The 25,295-nt window shown below is 33.8% G+C and overlaps 1 protein-coding gene across 4 annotated transcripts; it reads right to left on the bottom strand.

Annotated features, from left to right (window-relative positions):
* LOC123542104 (potassium voltage-gated channel protein Shaw-like) lies at positions 1-25,295 on the bottom strand. Of its 4 annotated transcripts, XM_053531796.1 has the most exons (7): positions 25,007-25,295; positions 23,786-24,162; positions 7,884-8,003; positions 4,500-4,614; positions 2,986-3,138; positions 2,364-2,510; positions 1-976 (listed from the first exon to the last, which is right to left on the bottom strand). In XM_053531796.1, the coding sequence occupies exons 2-7, from the start codon at positions 23,851-23,853 to the stop codon at positions 2-4; spliced, it is 1,578 nt and encodes a 525-aa protein (XP_053387771.1). In that variant the 5' UTR covers positions 23,854-24,162; positions 25,007-25,295; the 3' UTR covers position 1. The 4 variants fall into 4 exon arrangements, with proteins under 4 accessions (XP_053387771.1, XP_045183693.2, XP_045183692.2 ...); XM_045327758.2 differs by lacking the exons at positions 23,786-24,162; positions 25,007-25,295 and adding an exon at positions 16,195-16,382; XM_045327757.2 differs by lacking the exons at positions 23,786-24,162; positions 25,007-25,295 and adding an exon at positions 16,200-16,381.

Genomic DNA, 25,295 nt, shown 5'->3' with positions numbered 1-25,295 from the left:
ACTACAAATACGACTCGTCATGATTTTGTTTCTCAGATTTCCCATTTACGATATCGCCATTTCTTTCTTTGTCAACAACGGTGTTTGTTGTTTTTCCTTCCTCGCTTAATTTATCCGTGTCTTCAGTATTCATTGCAAACTGCACATGTCTATAGTAGAGCATGAAATTATTTACAAGAGCCGGTACCGTAAAACCAATCATCAGAACTCCGGCCATTGCAGTACACGAACCAACGACCTTTCCTAGTGTCGTAGTGGGATACATATCACCATAACCAACAGTCGTCATGGTGATCAGCGCCCACCAAAATCCACTCGGAATACTTTTGAACTGTTCCCGGTCATCTACATAGTAGATGAGAGATGAGAACACTAAAATCCCTAGTCCCATGAACCAGACTAACAGCATTAGTTCACTGAAGCTGGCGCGTAGTGTATAAATCAAGATCCACAGGCCCGCAGAATGCCTCACAAGCCGGAAAATTCTTAACACACGAATTACCCGGATGATTGTTATGTATCCAACGGCGTCTACGTCACCCTTCAAGTCAGGTCTAGCAACGTACACTATGAATTCAATCAAGTCTGGCAAGATTGCAAGAACATCTATCATAGCTAACAGTGATGTTGCGTGCTTCAGCTTCTTTGGAGAAAATATTAACCGGGTGACATACTCGGTTATGAAATATATCAGACAAATCAGATCTATTATTTGTAATGCAGGATGTTTAGTTCTTACTTTCTCTTCACTGATAGTATATTCACTTGAACCGTTCGTCATAGTTTTGTTATTTGACGTCATGTTAGTCAATAATGTTGACGTTACGTCAGATAAATTTAGTGGTGAAACCGTTGTGGTATTTACCGATGGTTTATTTGTTGTTTTTACTGTGTAATATTCAAACGGTTCTGTGGTCTCTGCCAAAAATGAGAAAATTGAAACCACAACGAACAGAAGAGACACAGCTCCAAATACCTGAAAATAACGTGCAAGATAGCATAATTATAGAGAATGCATGTGCTTGTATAGATAATAGTGATGACAGATGTTCATGATCTATTTATAGAATTATAAGAAATATTTATAGAATTATGAAAAAAAAAAAACCAAAAAAACTCACATTAACTTTACATCAACTACCTTTCATTTTTATATATAAAACAAAATTGCTTCTTTGTTCTTGAATATTGTGTTTTTGTAAATAACACTGCGTTTTGTGTTTTATTTATTTATTTTTTTATGTAGATCTAAATATAGAACGCTGGAGTCAACCTTTTTAAATTTAGGACATCTTCCAAACAAATCAGACCCGCCCGCATAGCTCAGTTTACGAATCACGGGGTCGTGAGTTCGACACCCAGGCGAGGCGCTTGTTCTCCGTGACGATTTGATAGAAGACGTTGTGTCTGAAATCATTCGTCCTCCACCTCTGATTCATGTGGGGAAGTTGGCAGTTACTTGCGGAATTGTCGGATATCAAGTGGAAATATAAAATCAGAGAATTGACAGTAATCCATTTCTGTTATCTACATAGGGGAGATCGTGTTCTTGTATATTCTATTTTTAGAACTGATAAGACAAAGACCGGATGGGCTGTCGCCGAGCGTCCATGTTTTTTTTTGTAAACATTGATGTTTTTCTAACGGCTTAAACTTTCTTAAATCATAAATGATATCAATAATTTTTTTATCAATGGAAAGGATATAAAACAAGCAATTTATTGATAACTTTTAATTTTTATTTCGAAATAAATTCGATTAATTATGAACGCTTATAGTGTTTTTTCTAAAAGTTTGGAGCATCGCTACGCCGCTATTAAAATCATATGTCAGTTAAAACGGTTATTAATTTTCAAAAGTTATTTGAATATAAAAATAAGAAAATCGTAAGCATTTCAAAACTTTTTGAATTTTTAAAATCCATAAATGAACGAAAAAGTTATTACAAATTAAAAATTCCGATCCCATACACAAACGATGTAAAAATATTTGTTTTGCCCACCGTCAGATAAACAGGTGTTGATGCGTGACGTCAGGGCGATCTCTCCTATAATAAAGGACACTAAATTTGATAGAAAATTGAAAATGACACTAAAAAAAGCAGTATGATCATATACATGTAGCACCGCTAACTACACAAATCGTAACTCTTAAAATTAAATTTTTAAATTTTATGTCCGGAAAAGGATTAGATTAGATGCTTTAAGTACTCTAAACGTTTTATAAATCTGGCTCATTCAGTATCAATATCACGTTGTTGACATTCTAACGAAACTACGGAATGCTTGCATAAAACTTTAACAGCGTATCATCATAAAACTCGGTAATGAAATATAACACATATACCTGGGTATAGAAATTACCTTAGCTCCACGTGAGGAGTTGCTTCTGTTCATTAATCTCCACACGACAGGCCGCCATTTTTGCCAGAAGGTGGCGTTCTCGTCGCATACAGTGTCACGTGGTAACATGTTTACCTTCCGGTCATGCTCTAGTCTCTTAAGCGCTTCCTGTGGAAATTTTATTGAAGGAAACAGAGAGTAAGATATTCTTTTATATATTTAGGTTAAAGTGAAATTATATATTTTCTTTTTGTATTATCCCTTGTTTTCAGTCATTTTTTGTCATAGTTGCAGTAGCATTTGTATAAATAGTATGGATACCATTAATTTGGTATTACGCAGTAAAGGTTTCTGATGATCAGTTGTCCACCTCCCCCACCCCACCCCCCTTGAAATCAATGTGTTTGTCAACAAAAAAAAAAAAACATGTGTCACTACTGGAACGTCGACGGAGAATGGAGGAACCCGCAAATAAATTGTCTATTTCTTTTTTTTTAAAGTTTGTATTAGCCTTATAGCCTTATATGGTTACACACATATATATATAGTTCTATGTTACTGACATTTCTATGAATTTCAAGATATTTACAGAGCTAAGGTAGCAGAACAATATTGGCCCCTTCGTTGGCTCAAATTTACATACTTGCGTTGAATTCCACTCATTGAAATTTATCCAACAACACTGCTCTATTTTCTTTTGTCGCACACCCCAAAATTCGAGTTCTATCTTTGCCGACGGTCCACAAATGAAAGATGGCAGATGTAGACTTCCGGTTCGTAAGTAATTAAGTACTGACTGCAAATAAAATAAAACAAGCATAGAAAATACACAGGAAATTACACACGTGTTGCGCATATTCAGTGAATCTATTTGAGATCTGTGATTTCAATAGAGCAATTTTTTATTGCTGCAGACCTGTAATGTACCTGTAATTACATTCGAAAATTTTCGTTCATTTACGTATTCTCTTAATGTTGCTTCGGCATTTTCCGTCTGCCTATTGAGCTCATACAAGCGTCTGCTCGGAGCATGCCGAAATCGTGTCCGAGAAATACGTATTCGTATGGAAATTGCCGAATGTTACTTCGGGTCCACTTTCTTAAACAAAGACAATGTAACACCTTTAAATTGGTCAAATTACTGTATTATAAACAAAGAGCCTGTTGTTAAACCAGTGACACTGCCAAGTCTATGTTTTATTACTTTATTTGAAGGCTCATATTGACATTATACTGTCTTTGTTGATACCAAGTATGGTTGCCCCAGTTTTTTGTTATAATAGAAGATGTCTATTTCTTGTCGAAATACTATTTTTAGTATTTGTTTTTCTCGCTGATTTGCGAAAGGTTCGAATATTCTTTAACATAGTAGAAAATATTATTGAATCCGATGTTTCTGATTACCTCCCTTTAAGGATCTAACTTTACAAGTTTACGTGTAATATTGAAAGTGATGATTTACTAAGCATATAATTTTGCATAACATATATTTAAATAGCTGCTTCTTCTGCATTTAACATAAATTAAAAGCTTTATGAAACTTTAAGAAACAGTTACACTGTTGTGACAAAGACGATGCGATACATCAGGAAAGGGGAAGTCATTGTATGACTTGAAGCCAAGCGTAAAACTGAAGCAAATGGATTACAGCACAAATACAAATCAAAGAATTCTCATACAATTACAGAATGGCCACTGCAATTTAAAACAGCACAGACACAAGATTGGACTTGACAGTAACCCTTACTGTGAATGTGGTGACCCAGAATCAGTAGAACATTACTTGCTGGAATGCCCAATTATCGAGAATCACAGAGAGATAATGAAAACAAATTTGCTTCTCAGAACTGGTATACGTAATCTAGATCTGAAATTGTTACTTAGTTCAGAAGAAAACGACCCATGGAAAGACATAAGACCCGTTATATTATACGAACTTACCCAATATATCAATAAGTCAAAGACATTTGTTAAGTTAGTTCTGGCCGATAACACAACCGCACTCCACATAAATGCTTAAATGTAAAAGTTATAATTTCAAAACACTACCTGAGAGACATTTACATTGTAAGATATATTTACCGGAGATCGGGACGACAGTGATCAGTTACTGCGACCGGAAGGCTTCGAAATCAAGATCAAGAAATAAAATCATACCTTGAATATATCTGGATCTCTGTCAAAAAAGTATTCCATTCTGTCTTGAACATAGTATCTGGTTATAAATTCTGTATCAGAAAGTCTCGTTTGGACATCTCCTTGGAGGGTGCGTCTGGAAGTTCAGAATTTTTTAAAACATGTACAACAATCTTCGGACATAAACATTTCGGATGAAAAACAAATATGATATCTGGAAAATTTCGAAGCATAACTTTTTCAACTTTCCCGACATTCGACATATTTAATTTATCAAGCTACTATTCTGGTCTTTTTCAAAGGGTGTTTGAAAGGAGAGTAAAGTGTTTGACTGAATTAAGTTAGCACATCGTGTTTTATTATTTGCACGTTCCGTGACAAAGCACAAATATATTACGTCCCATAAGTAATGACGTAAACATAACCATTGAAAAAAAGAAAAACATAACCAAAAAAAAACTTCGGGCCTCAGCATCAAGCAATCTGTAGGGATTCTTCTGCAAATGATATAACACAAAAACGCACCCGTTTCATTTTGTTGATTCAATCATAAAAGGAAATTAAAGTAGAAATTGTCTATAGGCTAAAGTTTCACTGCGGTAAACTTGGCGTGATAAGGTTGTATTAGAAAATCGAATTCACCATCCAAAATTTCTTAAATTTAGGTTCATAACAGACTAATAAGTTATAAGTAGCTGCATGGATTTTCACACTGTAATATCTGACTGTACTGGTCGGACAGGGCAAACACTTGAAATTGACCAACGATAAGGTGGCATAAATGGAGCAAAAACTTATAAGATCTGAAATAAGTCTTTTCTCGAAACACATCACAATTAGTCTTCACAGTCATAAATCAATTGTATATGTTATAAAATGATGTTTTCAATGCAAAATAATCATTAAATTTGAAAAATTTTGAATTTTGACCATATTTCGAGTAGATGCGCCTATTTCGGCAGCAATTTCTGCAATAGAAAGGCCAATATTTTGTCTCCAGAATGTGTGAAAATGCAAAAAATGCGTCCATTTGAGTCATATTCATGACGGAATGAATGATATTTCAGAATCAAAGTGAAAAATAGTGCATACAGGTGAAACTTTTACCAAAATTTACAATGAAGCGACCATAGAGCCTAAATTTAGCCCAGAAAATGGGTAGGGGGTGGCCTCACTTAAATGTCTATATTTCTCTAAAATCTCGAATTTTCACAATGAAACTTGTTAACATGTTCAGTATTACATCTTTCTTGAAAATAGAGATGAAAATGTTATGAAATTTGATAAAAAGATATCTCTTACACGATCTGAAATAAGACTTTTCTCGAAACACATCACAATTAGTCTTCATAGTCATAAATCAATTGTATATGTTATAAAATGATGTTTTCAATGCAAAATAATCATTAAATTTGAAAAATTTTGAATTTTGACCATATTTCGAGTAGATGCGCCTATTTCGGCAGCAATTTCTGCAATAGAAAGGCCAATATTTTGTCTCCAGAATGTGTGAAAATGCAAAAAATGCGTCCATTTGAGTCATATTCATGACGGAATGAATGATATTTCAGAATCAAAGTGAAAAATAGTGCATACAGGTGAAACTTTTACCAAAATTTACAATGAAGCGACCATAGAGCCTAAATTTAGCCCAGAAAATGGGTAGAGGGTGGCCTCACTTAAATGTCTATATTTCTCTAAAATCTCGAATTTTCACAGTGAAACTTGTTAACATGTTCAGTATTACATCTTTCTTGAAAATAGAGATGAAAATGTTATGAAATTTGATGAAAAGATATCTCTTATAGGTTATAATGCAGTAATTCGGTCCAAAATGTGCTTCCGTGGTGTAATCGAAAGAAGTCCCTAATAAATAGATCCTAATTTTTCCATTTTTCGCGCATTTGCGCGTAAATCGGGGGCCAAATGGGCATTATTTCACTCGTGGAATGAATTTTACATAAAATGGGACACGTTTCATGCTAATACTCGCATGGTTTCGAGTTGTTTACTTGAAAACGAAAGTAGGGTGTTTACTCTGCGGACCGCTTTCTGAAATGCGGCAATATGAGGGTACCTGACTTCAGTTGACTTGCATTTCACTGCATACTATTCAACACCCCTTTTTCTTTTCGTTTTCTTGAAGCAAATGTATGGATATCTTGTGGAAAATAGGTCTACGCCGGAGTGAAAATCTAGAAACTGTAACAAAATTGGTCTGAAGTAGCTGAATTTTATATGAAACAAAGAACAATTTCTTTTATTGGTATATAGCCTTATTCAGACTAATGGTTACTTCCCCTGATTATGTCCAAGACATAGTTTGGTCTTTCCTCCGTTTTTTTCGTTGACTTCTTTGTAATTTTCAAACCGGCAATATCTGTACTGAAAAATGATTAAAGTCAGGTTTTCTTTCAGTAGCTCTGTGGTAAATAGGTTTAATTAATCAATTTCATTTAGATATCTACACATAAATATCATATTTATTTTGACCAACCGCAACATTTTGGACGAAGGTAATAACGAAATAGTCAGAGGAATCAAACTGAAAGGGACCAATGTAATATTTGGTTATCCATAACTTTTCAAGGGAAGTAACAAGCTAATGTTCCTCAATTTATCCGTCCCGTTATCTCATAAAGAACATTCTAAATGTAATAGTTTTATAATTTAAACCTTTTACAGATTAATCGTGACATATCTAGACTTAAAAAGATTGATTTCAAGTCTAATTTCTGGTTACCGGTTCTCCACATGATGCGCACTATGGGGTCTTATTTATACATTTACACGTATTCACTGAAATTATGCATAAGTACTCATTATTATGCATGGGTACGCTTCTATAATATAATAATTAAACATGATCGTGCTTTACCTTGTAACGAATATATGTATTAGAACTCTTTTCAAACGCCGGTCCCTTTCAAATTGTTAAATAGGATTTCGGCAAAAACTGTGAACAGTATTGACTTTTATATAAATAAAGCCGTATAAGTGAACTACATGTAAAATGAAAAACGAGAAATGTCACACTGTCAAAGTGGGTTCTAATCAAACAAACTGGGTGTTACATTTGGCTTTTTTCTGATGCTTTTCCTTTTTTTGAAAGTCTATTTCCACACTGAAGCCAACATTTTTGAATTTGTGAGTGTAATTCAAGTGCCTTTTTACAGATGATTGTAAATCTAATATTGCTTTTTTTTGTAGAAGAATTTACAAATGGAAAAATGTTTCTCAGTTAATAAGAATAAGGTGCTGGTGGTCCATATGCAGTATGATCTATAATCTATACCGTGCCGTTCCATACCATTTAGATGTACGATAAGACATAGGCTACTTTAAAACAGTGTAGTTTAATTCATTCAAAATGGCCCATTTAAAATAGACTGTATGGCAACTTACTTCAACGTTTCGAATCGTACCCCACCCACATTGAAAGTGACTATGTCTTGGCCTTGAACTTCAGTGACGTCATCAGGTGACGTCATCATTGGTATACTCTCTGAGCTGTCGGCGTTTTGCCTGGAAACGAAATATTAATGTATATATTAAAGCATGTATATGTTTTACATCATTACTGACCAAATAAAATTACCTTTTGCAATAGCAGCGTGAAAGTAATAACTGAATTCATATTTAGATAGTCAATAAGGCGACCTAAGATCTATTTATATTAGCAACTCACAAATGCCAAATGGATGATCTTTTAAATGGTTCCGCTTAATTGGTACCAAATACAAACAAGTGAGTTAAACAATTGCGTGTGCGTGCGTACGTTTGCGTGTGTGTATGCTTGTTTTTTTTTTAGCACAATGCCCAACATTATAGTGCTGCTTCTCTTGAATCTCAAACCGAAGATACTCTACTGACACCGACCTTTCCAGTCCTAATATAATTACCTTAATTCTGATACCCCCCCCCCCCACCCAATCCGCTCCCGCTTAGCTCAATAGGGAGAGTGCAGATCTATGTATCGCGGGGTCGCGAGTTCGATCTTTAATTTGGTTAAAACACGATTTTGCTATACATTATTTCTTGGCGCATGTTCTTCGTGACGATTTGATAAAAGACATGGTTTCTGAAATCATTCGTCCTCCACCTTTGATTCTACAGAATGACTGTCAAGACCAAAATTCGCGAGCTTAAGTCTGCGAGGGGCACGTGAAATCTGTCATCGTAAATTTCATAACTTTAACACTTAAATCATCCGTCATGTCTACCTCTCTTGCAAGAAGCTGTCAGTTATTTGTCAAGAAATGCAAGAAACGATAGGATACAAGCTTGTATATCATTCTCCCACAAGCAAATTATCTACTATATACAGCTTGATGTCTACAAAGTACTTTTTTGTAATCAGACAAGTTAAAGAAATTTCCGAATAATTGCTTAACTAAATATTTGATATTTCTTACAAAGGGGATGAATTACCAAAAAAGTTTATCCCAGTCTGTTTAAGACATTGATGTTACTGTGTTATTTACACAGAAACATTGTTCCTATGTGCGTCAGTGAATTGTTATATGAGCCGCGCCATGAGAAAACCAAAATAGCGCGTTTGCGACCAGCATGGATCCAGACCAGCGCAGGTCTGGTTAGGATCCTTACTGTTCGCTAATGGTTTCTCTAATTGCAATAGGCTTTGGAAGCGGACAGCATGGGTCCTGACCAGACTGCGCGGATGCGCAGGCTGGTTTGGATCCATGCTGGTCGCAAAAGCACTATGTTGGTTTTCTGATGGCGCGGCTCATATAAGGTATTGTTGACGTTTGTTGTACGTGTGTAACAGTTTTTCAGCAGTGGCATTATTCATAAACCTGGCAGATGTATTAATAATACCTGTTGTTCATACCAAATGGAGATATTATTAAAACATGTCAAATTATTTGAAAGTGACTTTCCACCGTAGACTACCAACACACAAGTCTTCCGCTAATCTACCATTAGAATAACTCTGACTCGTATAAGTATTACAAATACGTGTGCTATAATTAAGAAATCGTGTTTTAACGTTATAAATACACGGAAAGAGGCTATACGTCCACGGAATAAATTCATAAGGGCCAGGCCGAGTGAATTAGTCTGAAGACGTATAAACCATTTAGAGTGTATTATTTTAGGTAAAACACGGTTTCGCTGTACATTATTTCGATTCTAATATGCCCTTAATCTAAAACAGTAGATAAAATATAGTAGCGCTCTGTATTGGTCGCAACAAAGAGAATGACGTCACCGTAAGTTAACGTTACGTCATTTTAGCGTAAGCGTGTTTTTAACAGAAACAAGCATATTAGAATGTGAAATTATACATTTATTATATAGATAACGACACTTTATTAAAAATGTATTTCATTTAGAAACTAGTTACCACCGCGACAGTAGTCTTGCTCTAGGCATTCACTTTCTAACATGATTATCTTAAGGTTTAGTTAGATAATCGAACGCAAATAAAAATATTTGTAAGACGCCAGTATATAGACTGCCAGTTTCAAGCTATTTGACTGACTAGTATCTTAAATGTATATATTTTGGCGCCATGATAATCTTAACCTTAACCTTTAGTCAGTATATTATACATAGTATACACTAAATGCGTGCGGACATGCAAACACTGCGCATTTTTGTCGTGCTCTCCAAGATAATGATTTTATGACATGCACCGAACGACTGCACCGGAGTCTGTAATCTGAAACATCGGGTTTTAATGGGCTAGTGCACGACACCATGGTTCATATAGTATACCTTTAGTGGTAAGGTATGATATGTACAATGGCATTTTCTTTCTAGCCTGGTGCCAGTAGAACATGTCCTTCAATCTGTAAACATTTTAGAAAAACAGTACACAACCGGATCCAATTTAAAGATATCCAGTGCGCATTTTTTACTAAACTAGTTTAAATTTCGATATGCACATAAAATGTTAAAAATCATCTTCAGATGAATTTAACTCTTTTTTTTTATTCTCCCGACTCCGTCATATTTTATAAGTGACAAATATACACATAAATATCTAAACTTGAGAAAAAAAAAAACAAATAAACAAAACAAAAAACAACAACAACAAAAACCCGTCTAAATATACACTTTAATATCTAAACTTAAGAAAGGAGTGGCTTTCGTTATCTGACAAAAACAAAACAATTTCTTTATCTGGTTATATCACGGGAACAAGTATTATATTTCTCTTGGTATTTTGACCACATACCTGTGACGTCAATATCTGTAAACTCCTGCGTATTTTTGCGACGTTAGAGGTCGTAAATACATGTAAATGAAAAACTGTGTTTGCATTACACAATTTTGTTGAAAGTTTAATGTTTTATCAACAAAATATATTTCTAAATATTAACGAGATTTAAAAATCGTTCTGTTAGAATATGAAAGATATTGCCCAACATATCCATTGGCGTTGGAAATTTGGATTAGTATAAAATGCAGGAAGTCATAAACTTATAAAACATATTCGCTTAATTAACAGCTTATTTCATGTTAAAGTATTCGCCTCCAGTATCATACTTCGGCCACCAACATTCCACAAAGCAACTATGAAAATATGCTAGTTTTTATTGCCAGAAAGTTTATAAAAATTAAACCGGATATTTTTTTTAGTTTTAATGTTTGCATGGAGTAGTAAATATGCAAAATATCCATAACACATACATAATCTATTTTGATAAATGTTCGGGTTAGACAAGAGTAACCCTCCCTGCAAATTTAAGGACAACCGAGCCGTGCCATGAGAAAACCAACATAGTGATCGACTTTGCATCCGCTCAGTCTGGTCAGGATCCATGCTGTTCGCTTTCAAAGTCTATTGCAATTAAAGAAACTATTAGCGAACAGCATGGATCCTGACCAGACTGTGCGGATGCGCAGGCTGGTCTGGATCCTTGCTGGTCGCAAAGCCACTATGTTGGTTTTCTCATGGCGTGGCTCAATTGTTTCCTTGTAAATAGAAGGACCAAATAATACTTTCATATTTAAGGACAAAAGTATTCCTTCAGATTTAAAGTCAACTTTATTCCTACAAATCTAAAGATCAAATTATTCCTGTAAATTTTAGGTGCAAGGTATCCTGGCAAAGTTAAGGACCAAATTATTACTGCAAAGTTAAGGGCCAAAGTATTCAAGCATATTTAAGGACAAAAGTATCCGGACTAAAACATATGTAATAAAAGGGACAAACTTTAATATGTATCAACACAGCTCTGCAAATTACCCATATCCTTGCTAAATTTATAAAATGGACTGGCCCATCGTTCAATTCTGGCTGTACCACTTCTTTTTCAAAAGGTTTTTTACTGACTGAATAACGATCAGTGATGACCATGATCCGTGCAGTTTGATCTTGATCTGCACTGATCGCAATGGCAAAACCACTTGCCGCCAGCAGACTAAAGGTTAACGGTCCAATGTATCCTTGTATATTTAAGGACAAAAATATCCCTGCAGAAAGGACAAAAAAAACCCTCCCTGTATATATTTAAAGACCAAATTAGCATATCTACAAATTTACATATTTTATCTCAAACCGCATGAAAATGAAGATTTTCACAATTCGCGAATCATGAACGTGCATACTGAGATGCAGTTTATTTGCATACTGGAAAATCAAGTTTTCTTTGTAATTCTATATAATGCAAAACATTTCACATCGACCATCAACAGCCAGGAAAACAAGATAAAAAGTGAAACATATTTATAGCGTTTGCGGGGAACAAACAATGTTATAGTTTGGCCAAGATTTGATAAGACTTTAGTCGAGTTTTAAAATAGATCCGTTACTCGGACGGATAGTTATAAATGTAAAAAAAAGAAAAACAATATTTTAACCCTTACCCTGCTATATTTTTTTAATTGAACTTGTCCATCTTTCAGTTTGGACAGTACCATTAACTGCTAAAAGGGGTTCATACCCCAAAAAATACTGACTGAATGGCAAACAGTGCAGGTCATGATCAGACTGCACGGATGTGCAGGCTGATCATGATCTACGCTGGTCGCAAAGGCAGAATCAGTCGTGTCCAACATGATATGGATTAATACACTCCCTCGCCTATCTTCCTTCCCCATTAAAAATAAAATTACGGCCACGATATGGTACCATCTTCTGACATTTTCAAAAAAAAATTTTTTTTTTAATAAATGCCATACAAAATTATGCACTTGAGTGAAAGTTGTTTTATCATTATCAGCTGCACGAGCAGGGCAAACTTACATGTAGTTCATTTTTTTGTTGTTCAAATTTGCTACATTATATATACACACACATATATATGGTGTTAAATCTTATATTTATGCTCAATCCAAATTTTAAGTCATAGCTGATCAGGTTAGGGCATATCTAAATGACCACTAAGATGTAAACATAAACTTGATCAAAACTGTGATACAAAATAGTTATTGTCAAGTCTTTACCTAGATATATATAAGGGTATAAAAAGAGCGTGTTCATAGTTAAATTAAAGAGTATACCGATTCGAAATTAAAAACTTGAAATGAAAATCTATCCTAAATTTATCTTATACCTTTGTTTCTGAAGTTCCGTAGACATGTTCCAAATATCCGTATAGTAAACATTAACTGCAGTGATATGATAAGTTGGTTAAATGAGATATGACATCCGCGCGCGTTTAAACACTTTTTACAAAATTAATCATTGTTACTACACAATGTGTATCTTTAAAAAGTATGAGCTCTACGTATATTTACTACGCGCTTTATTAGGATGTGCTTCAATGGTGGAGAAATTAGGGCATAGAGATGAACTATTTTTTGTAAAATAGGATATAAACCTAAGAATGGCTTAAAGTTGTTTATCTGGTGTTGGATTAAGGTCATTTTCCTGCGGTATTTTGCCTGGATGCAAATAAATGTTCCCAATAACCTTACCGATCCAATCTTCTGCTGTTGACATGTGTGAGAAACGTTCCGATGATATACCAGTACTCCTCCGACGGATGACGTTCCAACGGATGCCGTGCAATATAAATCCGCTAACGTCACCCAACCCTTCCCGTCAACCCATTGGATGTTGCTTATTATATACTTTGATATGATATAATTTGTATTGAAAAGATATGATTTTGTTTTAATACCCCTTACGAAAGGGGGAACAGACACATGGACCCCTCCATTTCTGTCATGTTAAGGTAGTAGACCCGCAAAGAATATCGGCAATTTCCGTGTCTTTACGTATTCCCTATATAGAACTTCGGCATTTTCCGTCTGGTTGCTCGATCGGACTTACATTAGCAGCCAAAAAATGCCGAAGCAGTATCGGAAGATTACGTAGTGTCACGTAAATTGCCGAATGTTAATACGGGTCCATTACCTTAAGTGTTGATCATTTTCTTGAAATGTACACTGAGGTAAAAATGGGTACATTTTGTTGGATTACGCCTGTCTCCGTATACGATTTCAGCATGGTTGTTACAGAAGCCATTGTTGGTATGAATATCTATGACCGAAGAATACCGTATCATAGCGGACCAGACACCGAAGTCGTACGGAAACTGCCGAGTGCCATTAGCTTCAAAAGGAATCGTAAAAATCCGGAGTTATTCTAGCGCTTAAGGAGGTGGACCCGTAATGACAATCGGCGAGTTCCGAGCGATGCCGTATTTTCCGTATATAATTTCGGCATCCTTCGGTCATAACTGAAAATTGTTTTTCATAATAACCGGAGATATAGAGAATAATAGGTTAGTGTCGTAGATGAGAAAGTTTATCTGGCGAGGTGGAGGAGGTTATCGGGTGAGCCGAAGGCGAACCTGATAACGTCCGGAGCCGAGCCAGATAAGCTTTCTCCATCTTAGGCACTAACTATTATTCTATTTATCTGTCATTACTTCATTTCCGATATTTGGCAATTTATTTTACAAAAATAATTGTGCGACAACCGTTTGAATGACGTCATATTCGTAATGACGTCACTTATATATTGACGTAATCACCGACACAGTAATATGGTTACGATTAAAAATCGCAATAACTTCTTCGTTTTTGAATAAACTTTGAACTCATTATTTGACCACTCATTTCTTAGTTCGGACATTTCCAACACAATGGTGATGGTTTATATGCAAAATTTCTTGATCATAAGGTCACATGATCAACTTACCGTATATTACTGGTCACGTGTCAACTGACGGTATATCAAGAAAGATATACGGCACCCTGATATCGGGTCGAAAATACTGCAAGTGACAGGATAAAACCGGATAATGCCGAGATCGCATACGGAGAATACGCAAATAAACGGAAATTGTCGATCGTCATTACGTGCTACTAGATCTACCTTTATTAATTCGTACAAATAGAAACCTTTTACTGATATTGTTTAAGCCGAAGAGAACGTGTGTGAGCGTGGGTGGGGAACAGAGAGGGGTGCGGTACACCAATAGCAATTCTAGATATGATTTATACAAAAGAATGTAACCACACTACCGCATACAGGATTTCAATCAAATCTTATTTTAAAAGTGCAACGAATAAACGCCTTTGGAAAATAAGATAACGCAATATGCATACATTATGCATGCATACTGAAAAAGCATTTATTATCATGATTTACAACTTTAAAAAGTACAGCCATATATTTTACTGGCGTATAGATACACTAAACCGGGAAAGGTGATTATTTACTCTGTATGTGATATCGATGGAGAAAAAGCATTCAATATGGAATATTCGCCTATTTGGTTTCATGTATCGTCTTTTGAGTGACATAAACGATTTTGCTGAACTCGGAACAAACGTTGACCTTTCAAATTATTTGATGATGGATTTTATTATGATGATGGAGATGATGAAGATGATGATAATGATGATGATGATCATCATCATTATCATCATTACAATATTGTTTTATAATCGAAAAATTGATGGTGATGATGATAATGATAATGATTATGAAGAAAAAGAAGAAAAAGGTGAAGAAAAAGAAGATAATAATAATAAAAATAATAATAATAATTATTATTATTATTATTATTATAGTGATGATGCCGATGATAATGATGAAAAAGAAAAAGATGAAGAAGAAGATGATGATGATGATGATGACAGCGCCAATGATGGCGCCAATTGTCATGATGATGATGCTAATTGTGGTACAATGTATTTGTGTCCGTGGTGCACTGGCCCCGTGTTCACAAAACATTTTCAGTCTCAGCTGAGTTTGATAATTAAACTTTCTTTGTCATTGATATCTGAATAGCATGATTAAAACTAAATTTAAAGTTAATAACGATTTTCAAACGATTTTTCAGTACTGATGGTCAGTCTCATTTGGAATTTAACCTTGAAGTTTTAGTAAAATCTATATTAAAATTTCAAACTCAAACTCAGCTGAGACTGAAAAATGTTTTGTGAACACGGGCCCTGGCCCCGTGTTCACAAAACATTTTTCTGTCTCAGCTGAGTTTGAGTTTGAAATTTTGATATCAATTTTACTAAAACTTCAAGTTGAATCCAACAAGACTGACCATCAACACTGAAAAGCCACTTGAAAATAATAATTAAATTAAAATTTAGTTTTAAACATGCACTTTTGATATAAACGACAAATAAAGTTTCATTATCAAACTCAGCTGAGACTGAAAATGTTTTGTGAACACGGGGCCTGGATATGGTTACAATAAAGAAAATTTAAAAGTGTTACCAAATAAACTGGGTATAAATGCAAGAAAGTGAAAAAAATATTTATACGTACAATACCTTGCAGTAAGGAGTCCTACGAAAATAAGAATATCACATCCAAACGTTTAAAATTCAGTGTAATGCACCTCCTACACAATAGTTTGTTTTCTCTTTTTCTTAAGACGAACCCAAACTTCCTGGAGCATATCAATATGTATTTAAACTACAACGCATCTCACATTATATGAACATGAAAACATGATGTTTTGTTGCGCATAATTCTTCCCACGTTATGAAAGATGTAATGCATCGAAAATTTCAAAAACCTATGACAAAATCTCAAATTTCAAAAGTCAGATTTTGTTTGTTCTTTTTTTCATTGCAGGTTGATAAACGGTATGAGAAACTACGTTTTAAAATGATCGAAGGATGCTAAGATGCCGGACTAGGATACCAGGGCTCATGAGTTCGAGCCACATATATTACTTCAAATAATCACGCCAACTATGCAACATTTTAACACAGAAAGATATGTACATGTTGCACACATTATTCATTGACATATTTTCTATGTTACTGTGTTAGCAAAATGGCCGTCAAAATTAATATGGCCGTCAAAAATATGAATATGAAATACTAATTTATTTCCTCATTACGTTAATTATAAATAAAGAAAATAATGATCATAAATATAAACTGCTTAGTGTATGAAAATCAATAAAATATGTGTCTTGTTATATGGGAAAGGTTGTAAAGAAACAAATCATCCATTTGACACAGCCTATTTCAACAACAGGCAGAACTTATCATTTTACCGTATAATTTGTGAGCAATTTATTTATTTATTTTGTTGGGTTTAACGTCGCACCGACACAATTATAGGTTATATTGCGACTTTCCAGCTTTGATGGTGGAGGAAAACCCCAGGTGCCCCTCCGTGTATCATGAGCGGGCACCCGGGTAGAATGGAATTTGTGAGCAGTCACTTTAAATGGTTATTATGTATTTGATTCCTACCAAATTTATATTTATGCAAGCACTTTGTATAAGCAACGAGTATATATTTTATTATCAAAGTAGGTAGTTCACAAATTAAGCAACGGTTGCCACAGTTACCATCATATTGACAAATAGCTATATACAGAATTACAGCCGTTGAAGATAAGGCAATATTTGTATTTTCTGGGGCATGTGTGAAATATAAAGGCCATTAAAGACCACACCATATAAATAATCATCGGGAGTGTCTAGTCAGTTTCACTGTATTCATTAAACGGGCAACGTATGCTGTTATAATTAGTGGTGTTTTCCGGTGTTTAAGCATGTAATTTTCATGGTTTCTGTTCCCACAGTGTCAGCATGTCACACACATACCCTCTATATATATATATTTTTTTCTTGATAAATCAGTCTTGAAGGTTTTAAGAGCTATTTCAGTAACGTATGTCAGCGCGTTAGATTTCCTCCAAAACAGTTGTTGCGACAGAATTTATTACCACTTTAAAATCCTAGTTTTGAAATATTATTGCCATGTTTTATAATTGTTAACGCTAAACTGCAGGCACACGAAATACACACATTTACTAAAAATATATCCAATCTCACCTCTGACACCTAGAATTTAGGCTGTAAATATGCATTAAAAAGTACATCCGCTTAGAATAGTACAAATGTGACATTTTATGTTATTTTTGTTTTGTTTTGTTTTTACATTTTGCTGCAAAATTGCACTGAATTTATTTCATTTTCTATCTTAATTTCACCAAACTAGCTCATTTATTTCCTCATCTAGAAATGTTTCAATTTTCATCTTCTATGGTACATTATACCAATCCAGTTCCTTTTTATTTTATGTAAACAACTTAATCTTGAGACCTCATTTTCATTACTTTAAGCATCTTAATGTCTTCTTATCAAAAGTAAAATTTATTGTGATGCTATTTTACGTATAAGAAAAATAATTTGGTGAAACTACATCCCCTGAAAATGTTCCCATGAAATTTCTTGTTGAGCAATTACGCGTATGTAGACATTTTCTCAATGGATAAAACGAAATCCCAGAAATTCACAGGAAAAGTAGCCTAGATTTTTTCTCAATACAATAAACTATTAAAGGACGCCAAAAATATAAGCTCCACATCCTTATATCATCCAGTATACCATATTCCATCAACAACATGGAACTACATTTTGGCTACTTCACACTGAGCAGTCACTTCCTTTTTGGTGTAAACAGACCTTCAGCAAGTAACGCCGATTCGCGGTATAACACTTTATGCAGACGGAGTGACTTTTTTTAAAGAAGCCGCGACTTTTTATGAGACCTTTCTTGGCATAAAAACTCAAGGTTTACATGTTTAAACTCGACTTTTTATAATGTACACATCAAAAAAAAATGTCGCGGATCAAAATGGCCGCAATCGGCTACCTAAATAAAGAATACGTTTGCTTGGCATATTCTACTATGTAGATAGAAAATGTCGTGGTTTCGTCTTTAATTCTCGGCATTTTACGACAGAAATGTGACAGAAAAACTCGAGAATTTCTCTTGGTCGTGATATTTTATACAATTCCGACATAAATTCTCGCGTATTCGAAAGTTGATCGCGACATTTTATAAACTGACGGAAAATTTCTCGCGGCTTTAAGATGGACGCTACCGGCCACCATAATGAAAAGGATTAAGTAGGAAGCGAAATTGATTTGATGACCGTTTGAAACAGGCTATACATTTTGCGTCAGGGGAGGTAACTGGAGTCACGGATTGGAACTTTATTAGTGCTATAGTTGCGGTTCTTGGGTTGCCACTGAGCATAGTTTTGTCTGTATATTAACTTATTATTGAAAAATTTATATCGTCACATAATCTATAAAACAACATTTTATACCAAGTTTAACAACATTCTCTGGCACAAACTCACTCCAGTTTTACTTTAAGTAACGAAAAAGAAAATGCGCCTGCCCTTAAAGTAGTTTTAATTTAAAACTTGAATCCCAGTTTAAATTTAATCCCACCAATTTGCATGTTATAAATGGTTGTTACGTTCGCACAGATGAGAAATAAAATAAAATGATGTTTTGTGTGTTCAATCAACCGAAAACCAATCATGTAGATATATTTAATGATCAAATAATCCGCATAAGGATTTGCGTTTCTGAATGAACACGTTTGAAATTGAATACTTGTAGATATATAATTAAATGTAGTATCACAGGTATCAGAATTACTTGAAGAGGTATTTACAAAATAAATATGCGCAAATCATTTTAAACTTTATACACTTAAAAACTCTGTATAAGGATGCACGCAATTTTGCAGTTACAAAACATAAAGTACTTAAATTTTACATGCATTTAGAAATAGTAATACATCAGATCAAAGATACCGACAAACAAACATTTAGGATAGTCGTGGAATAGACCACGCAATTCTCACGGCGTGTGGAAATTTTTAATTAACCGATACATTCTGACCATCGAAGGTATGAACAATTTTACACCTCTGCTCGAGTTTGCCAAAAGCAACAAAGACTAAATTAATACACAGGGACCAGGTGTCATGCTCGAGCGATCGAGTTATCGATGCTCGACCCAGCCATGGTAATTTCACATAGAAAATAGAAGGAAATCGGCCGGGACCACATGAATTGCTCGAGCGAGCCCAGGTACTCGAGTCATCGATGCTCGAGCGAGCTTGTTTCACTGTACAGACATATCGGAATGTTAGTAACATGTAACATGGTACAGTGGTATGTTTAGGACATGCATTTATTTTTTTAAAAGATTAAATTATCTCGAACGCACGTGCATAAATTCAATTTACGACAATGTCCCTTTATAACAGTCCGAAATACACATAAAAGAAAGAATTACTTCAGAACAAAATTTAATCAAAGGCTGATAGTTGGTCATATTTTCATAATATCTACAATTCTGTTTTTCCACAAAATATATTTACACGTTTAATGGAAATGTGGTTTGAAAAAAACGTGATGTCGCACATTTAAAAAAATGAATTACCATTTTGTGCAAAAACAGTTGAATCAATAAAATTTTATCACCATCTTGAGCAAAAAAAAAATGTATAATTTTTTATTACCATTTTGCGCTAAAACTACAGTAAATCATAAGAAATAGTTCCAATAACCTTTAAGATATTCGCAAAGATGTGTTTAAAGCGATACTCAGTTTTTTTCCAGGTAAATACATTCAGTATTCATTAATTTTTAGTCAAATTAAATCTTGCTTAACTAAATTAATTAAAGAAAACAGAAACAGGCCTTTTAAATCACGTTTTGCGTAGTTGACTTGAGTATACGATGATACGTTTTAACAGTTCTTCTTATTTCAGTAAAGGAGCTGGATACTCGAGCTCTGCGGGCTGATCAAAATGTATCAACCGCCGTTTAGATGTGAAACCCTAATCTTCAAACTATGAACATTTTAAATATCTATCCACATGATATGAACTTATCTAAATGTTTATGTTATACAACATAAATGTATATAAACAACATGTTGAACACGTCTATGGCATGTCAAACGTTGCTAAATTATATATGTATGTTATTATTATAATTATTGTATGTTTGTTATTGTTATTCAATGTATTGTCATTCATATTCTAAAAGTCATTATTGCTATGCTATATTTCGTTATTCTTATTGTATCTTTGATATTGTTATTCAATGCCGTGTCATTCATATTCTAAGTATTACATACAATAAGAATAACGACATATAGAATAACAGTGGTAACACTTAGAATATGAATGGCACGACATTGAATAACAATATCAAAGATACAATAGAAATGACGAAATATAGAATAACAATAATGACTTTTACCATAAGAATATCGAAATACAATAAGAATAACGACATATACAATAACAATGGTAAGACTTGAATATGAATAACACGACATTGAATAACAATATCAAAGACACAATAACAATAACGAAACATAGAATAACAATAATGACTTTTACCATAAGAATATCGAACATACAATAAGAATAACGACATATACAATAACAATAGCAAATTTTAGAATATGAATGACACGACATTGAATAACAATAACAAACATACAATAATAATAACATACATATATAATTTAGCAACGTTTGACATGCCATACACGTCTGCCAGGTTATTACGGCTATGTGATTATGCAAAGTTATTGTTTGATGAAGGAGGTAGAACTACTTCTTTGTACTAATTTCTTAAACACTAACTGATTTTCTCATGTCTAACGAAAAGCAACTTGAAAACCCACATCGGTCCAATATCACCCCGATATATAATGCTTGCTGGGTTGTACCGTGATCAACGTGAAAACTTGAGAAAGGATGCAGAGAACAAAATGAACAGGTTCAAATACTCCTTTACCGAGCAAGCTTTAAAGAAACCATAATCTACCTTAATCTAAAGTAGCATTCGAGACCCATTCATTTCGTTAAGTTATTCAGTTTCAAGCAAGTATTATATACATGTATTAGGCAATGATCGGAATGACATGGTTTCATCTTGATATCTGTTTTGTAAAACTGACGTAATATCGGTCCAATACTGTCTTTTACAGACAGTGGTTAAATGTTGATGCCTGATATCAGTTAAATGTCACATGGACCAATGGTTTGCCGATTTGGGTCCAATATGCTTTTGTTTGCTGGGGGACAAGAGTCTTTGGTTACGCTTAGCCAATTGTTCCCATTTCAATGACCCACTGAGTCACCCAAAAGTATCACTAACTGTCTTATATTGATCTGTTGTAGAAAAAAAATGTTACACTGGGCAGTTTTCAAACATATTAAAATGAACTTTGATACCTTTTATACACCAACGAACTGGTATTTATTTGGTAAATATGATTTATGGACATTTCGTATGTAAACCAATTCAAAGAGTAAACAATTAAAATGTAGTACAGAGATTATTGGAACTAAGTCAATATCACTTTCACGAAACCAAAATGTAAGTGCTGACTGAACAGTGTGGACTTTGCGTGCGTGCGCGTTTTAACACATACACGTACCTCGGTAAGAGTAATGTAAGGTATACCAGTATGTGTGTTTGTGTCAATGTGTGTGTGTAATGTTTGTTTTCTTTTCTCTTGGCTGCTGTTTCCGATTGCAGTACAAGGTCTATATCAATTATTATCATACCAGATTTGTATACCAATGAACGCATTTAACATATCTAATAGCTACCCGCCCGCTTAGCTCAATGGGGAGAGTGCCGATCTACGGATGGCGGGGTCGTGAGTTCGATCCTAGGCGAGCCGTATTTTTCCGTGACGATTTGATAAAAGACATTGTGTCTGAAATCATTCGTCCTCCGCCACTGACTCATACATGTGGGGAAGTTGGCAGTTACTTGCAGAGAACAGGTTTGTACTGGTACAGAATCCAGGAACACTGGTTAGGTTAACGGTCCGTTGTTACATACTAGTAACTAAAATACTGTTGAAAAACGGCGTTAAACCCGCCAACAACCCCCACCCCCACCCAAACCCCACTCCCTAATAAAATAAAACAAAATAAAAAAAACAACAACACACAAAAAAGACAAAAAACAACAAATAAATAAAAAAAAAGAAAAAAAAAAGAAATAAAAAAAAAGCAAAAATAAAAAAATAATAAAAACATTTAATAACTGGCCCTCGTTATTTTACATAAAACTGATAGAGAAATTTCCAGTCACTTCTGCATACACCATTTCCTGTTTAAATGTCTGAAACTTACATTTCCTTGAGGAATATTGTCAGGACTGGATAAAAAGTGTCATGCATGTTTGAGGCAAGCAAAATAATTTCAGCTAAATCAGCTAGAACATGAGAAGAATGAAAAGGTGGCCTTACTTTCAGTAACAAATCATGTAATTCATTTTTCCTTATCTAAATGTCAAAGTAGATTTGTTATGTGATTTCAGCAAAACAAAAAGCAACGAAAGTAAGGAAAATCCTCTACAAAATATTTTGTACTCTTTTAATCCATCATTATGCTATTATACTGTTTTTGTTGTTGTTGTTTTTTTTTGCGAAATTTCTATATTTAGCGTCTGTACCTATATTTAGCGTCAGCACACCTATATTTAGCGTCTGCATACCTACAAACTCTTAGATGAAGTGGTACCCATTTAAAGTATGATTTCGATTTGACGGAGAATGGTTTGAAATAGATTCTTCTTTGTTTCATAAATTATTAAATTTTTTTTTATCTAAGACCCGGATGTGTATGCTTTTTAGATTTTCACTTAGGCCTAAAAAATGTTTGTTTCCGGTATCCCGACCTACCCTAAATTTTTGACCCGACTCTAAATGTTTTATGGCCGTGGAAATTTTTTTTTTCAACTGTTTAACAAAACAGCCATAGTTAATAAATTAGGAGGTGATAACCGTGCAGTGAAATGTAAGTCGGTGATCAATTTATCATCACAATTCAAAAAGGTGACCTGAAAATATACACCCGATTTTCGGTGCCACGTGCAAATCCCAAAGGATTATGACAATTATTAAGTCTGCAGCTTAAAAAAATGCAATTCGCGAGCGAAACGGTCTGTTAACGCACAAATTATAACCACAAATAGATGCATTAGGATTTCTGGAATAACCATTACTTTTAATCTTGTTAGAAAAATCAATATTTTACTTTTACTTACCCTTTCAGTATAGGTAAAAGTCGAGATTGGTACAATCCTTGTGTTGACCCGGATCGTCCTCCATACATTTTTCAACGTAATTCATGCTGATGTGCAGAAAGAAAATCTAGAGCATTTTCAAGTGCTTTTTACTGTACAAAATTTTGTCAAATTCAAGGCAAATTGCATTAGTTTTGTTGATTCTTATTAGAAGCAAAGTTGTTTTTTGTTTTTGCTTTTTGTGTGAATTAATGCCTGCTTCCATATATATGCAAAAACATTTTTTTTTCATTCAGTATATGTTATTGCATCAGTACTAAAGCACGCTTTACATTCCCTTTATTGTAAAATTAGCACTTTTTGACACATATGTTTGCATGCATATGACAGAGACCAAACTGAATAACAAAATGCATGCAATATATTCAGAATAACTTAAATGCACCCGCTTATTTTAAAGGTGGTAAATCAAATTTAAGTAATATCGTATGTCATTTTTCTATTGTATTTTGTATTTTGTTAAAAATTTAGTTAATAAACCAAAAAAAAAATAAATAATAAAATAGATAAGAACAAAAAAAAAAAACATTAAAAAACAACAACAAAAGGTTCATTACATAGAGTTAAATCCCTATTACTTAGAAATGTATGTTTTATCATTTTTTATAGAAATTTGTATCTGCTCTCCTTCATAATGAGCGTAATAAAAAGTGGACTATTTATTTTGTTCTTCATATCATATCTTGCCCCATATCTGCAGCTGATAGATACTTGGATTTACAATCTATTCTAGTTGCGCAACCACAATAGGTAAAGGGAGATAATAATAGTTTTACAAACTTGCATTTCTAATGAATTTCTATTAAATATATACATTTGTCGATATAAACCTTTGACAAATATAATACAAAAGTCTTTGTATTCATATAAATATTTACACAAAGAATGTTAATTAAATTAATACACATGCAAAAATAACTCCATCCTGGTTGAGCAACCAGGATATAGAAAAATAACAATTATAAAATAACCTCCAGTGAAAATTGAACATGAATTAAGCACTTAATGAACATAAATAGAAATAAATGATCATTTATAAAACTTTCGAACAAATCCTTTTCTTGATAAAAATCTGATTATCCACCTTTAAGATTAAACACTTAATGAACATAAATAGAAATAAATGATCATTTATAAAATTTTCGAACAAATCCTTTTCTTGGTAAAAATCTGATTATCCACCTTTAAGATTAAACCGGTGGCGTAAATTTGTGTTATTCCATCTTCTATAATAATTATAGCTTTCATGACTCATAACCTCCATGACGTTACATATACATTACGAAATATATCAACTGCTGTGGACAAAAAAAAAATGTTTTGTATTTTCGGTATATTTTGTCTATCCAATTTTAATTTTCGTACAATAGAAATTAATTAAACAGTATTTCATCTTTTAATACCGTTAACACTTTTAAACTATATTCCAAAATAATCGAGGTAAATAAACTTTATAAGTTTATTCACACTT

The sequence above is a fragment of the Mercenaria mercenaria genome, chromosome 19 (genome assembly GCF_021730395.1).
Source record: "Mercenaria mercenaria strain notata chromosome 19, MADL_Memer_1, whole genome shotgun sequence".
Lineage (NCBI taxonomy): Eukaryota > Metazoa > Mollusca > Bivalvia > Venerida > Veneridae > Mercenaria > Mercenaria mercenaria.
The sequence above is the reverse complement of the archived record's forward strand: the minus strand, read 5'-3'. Positions and strand labels throughout refer to the sequence as shown.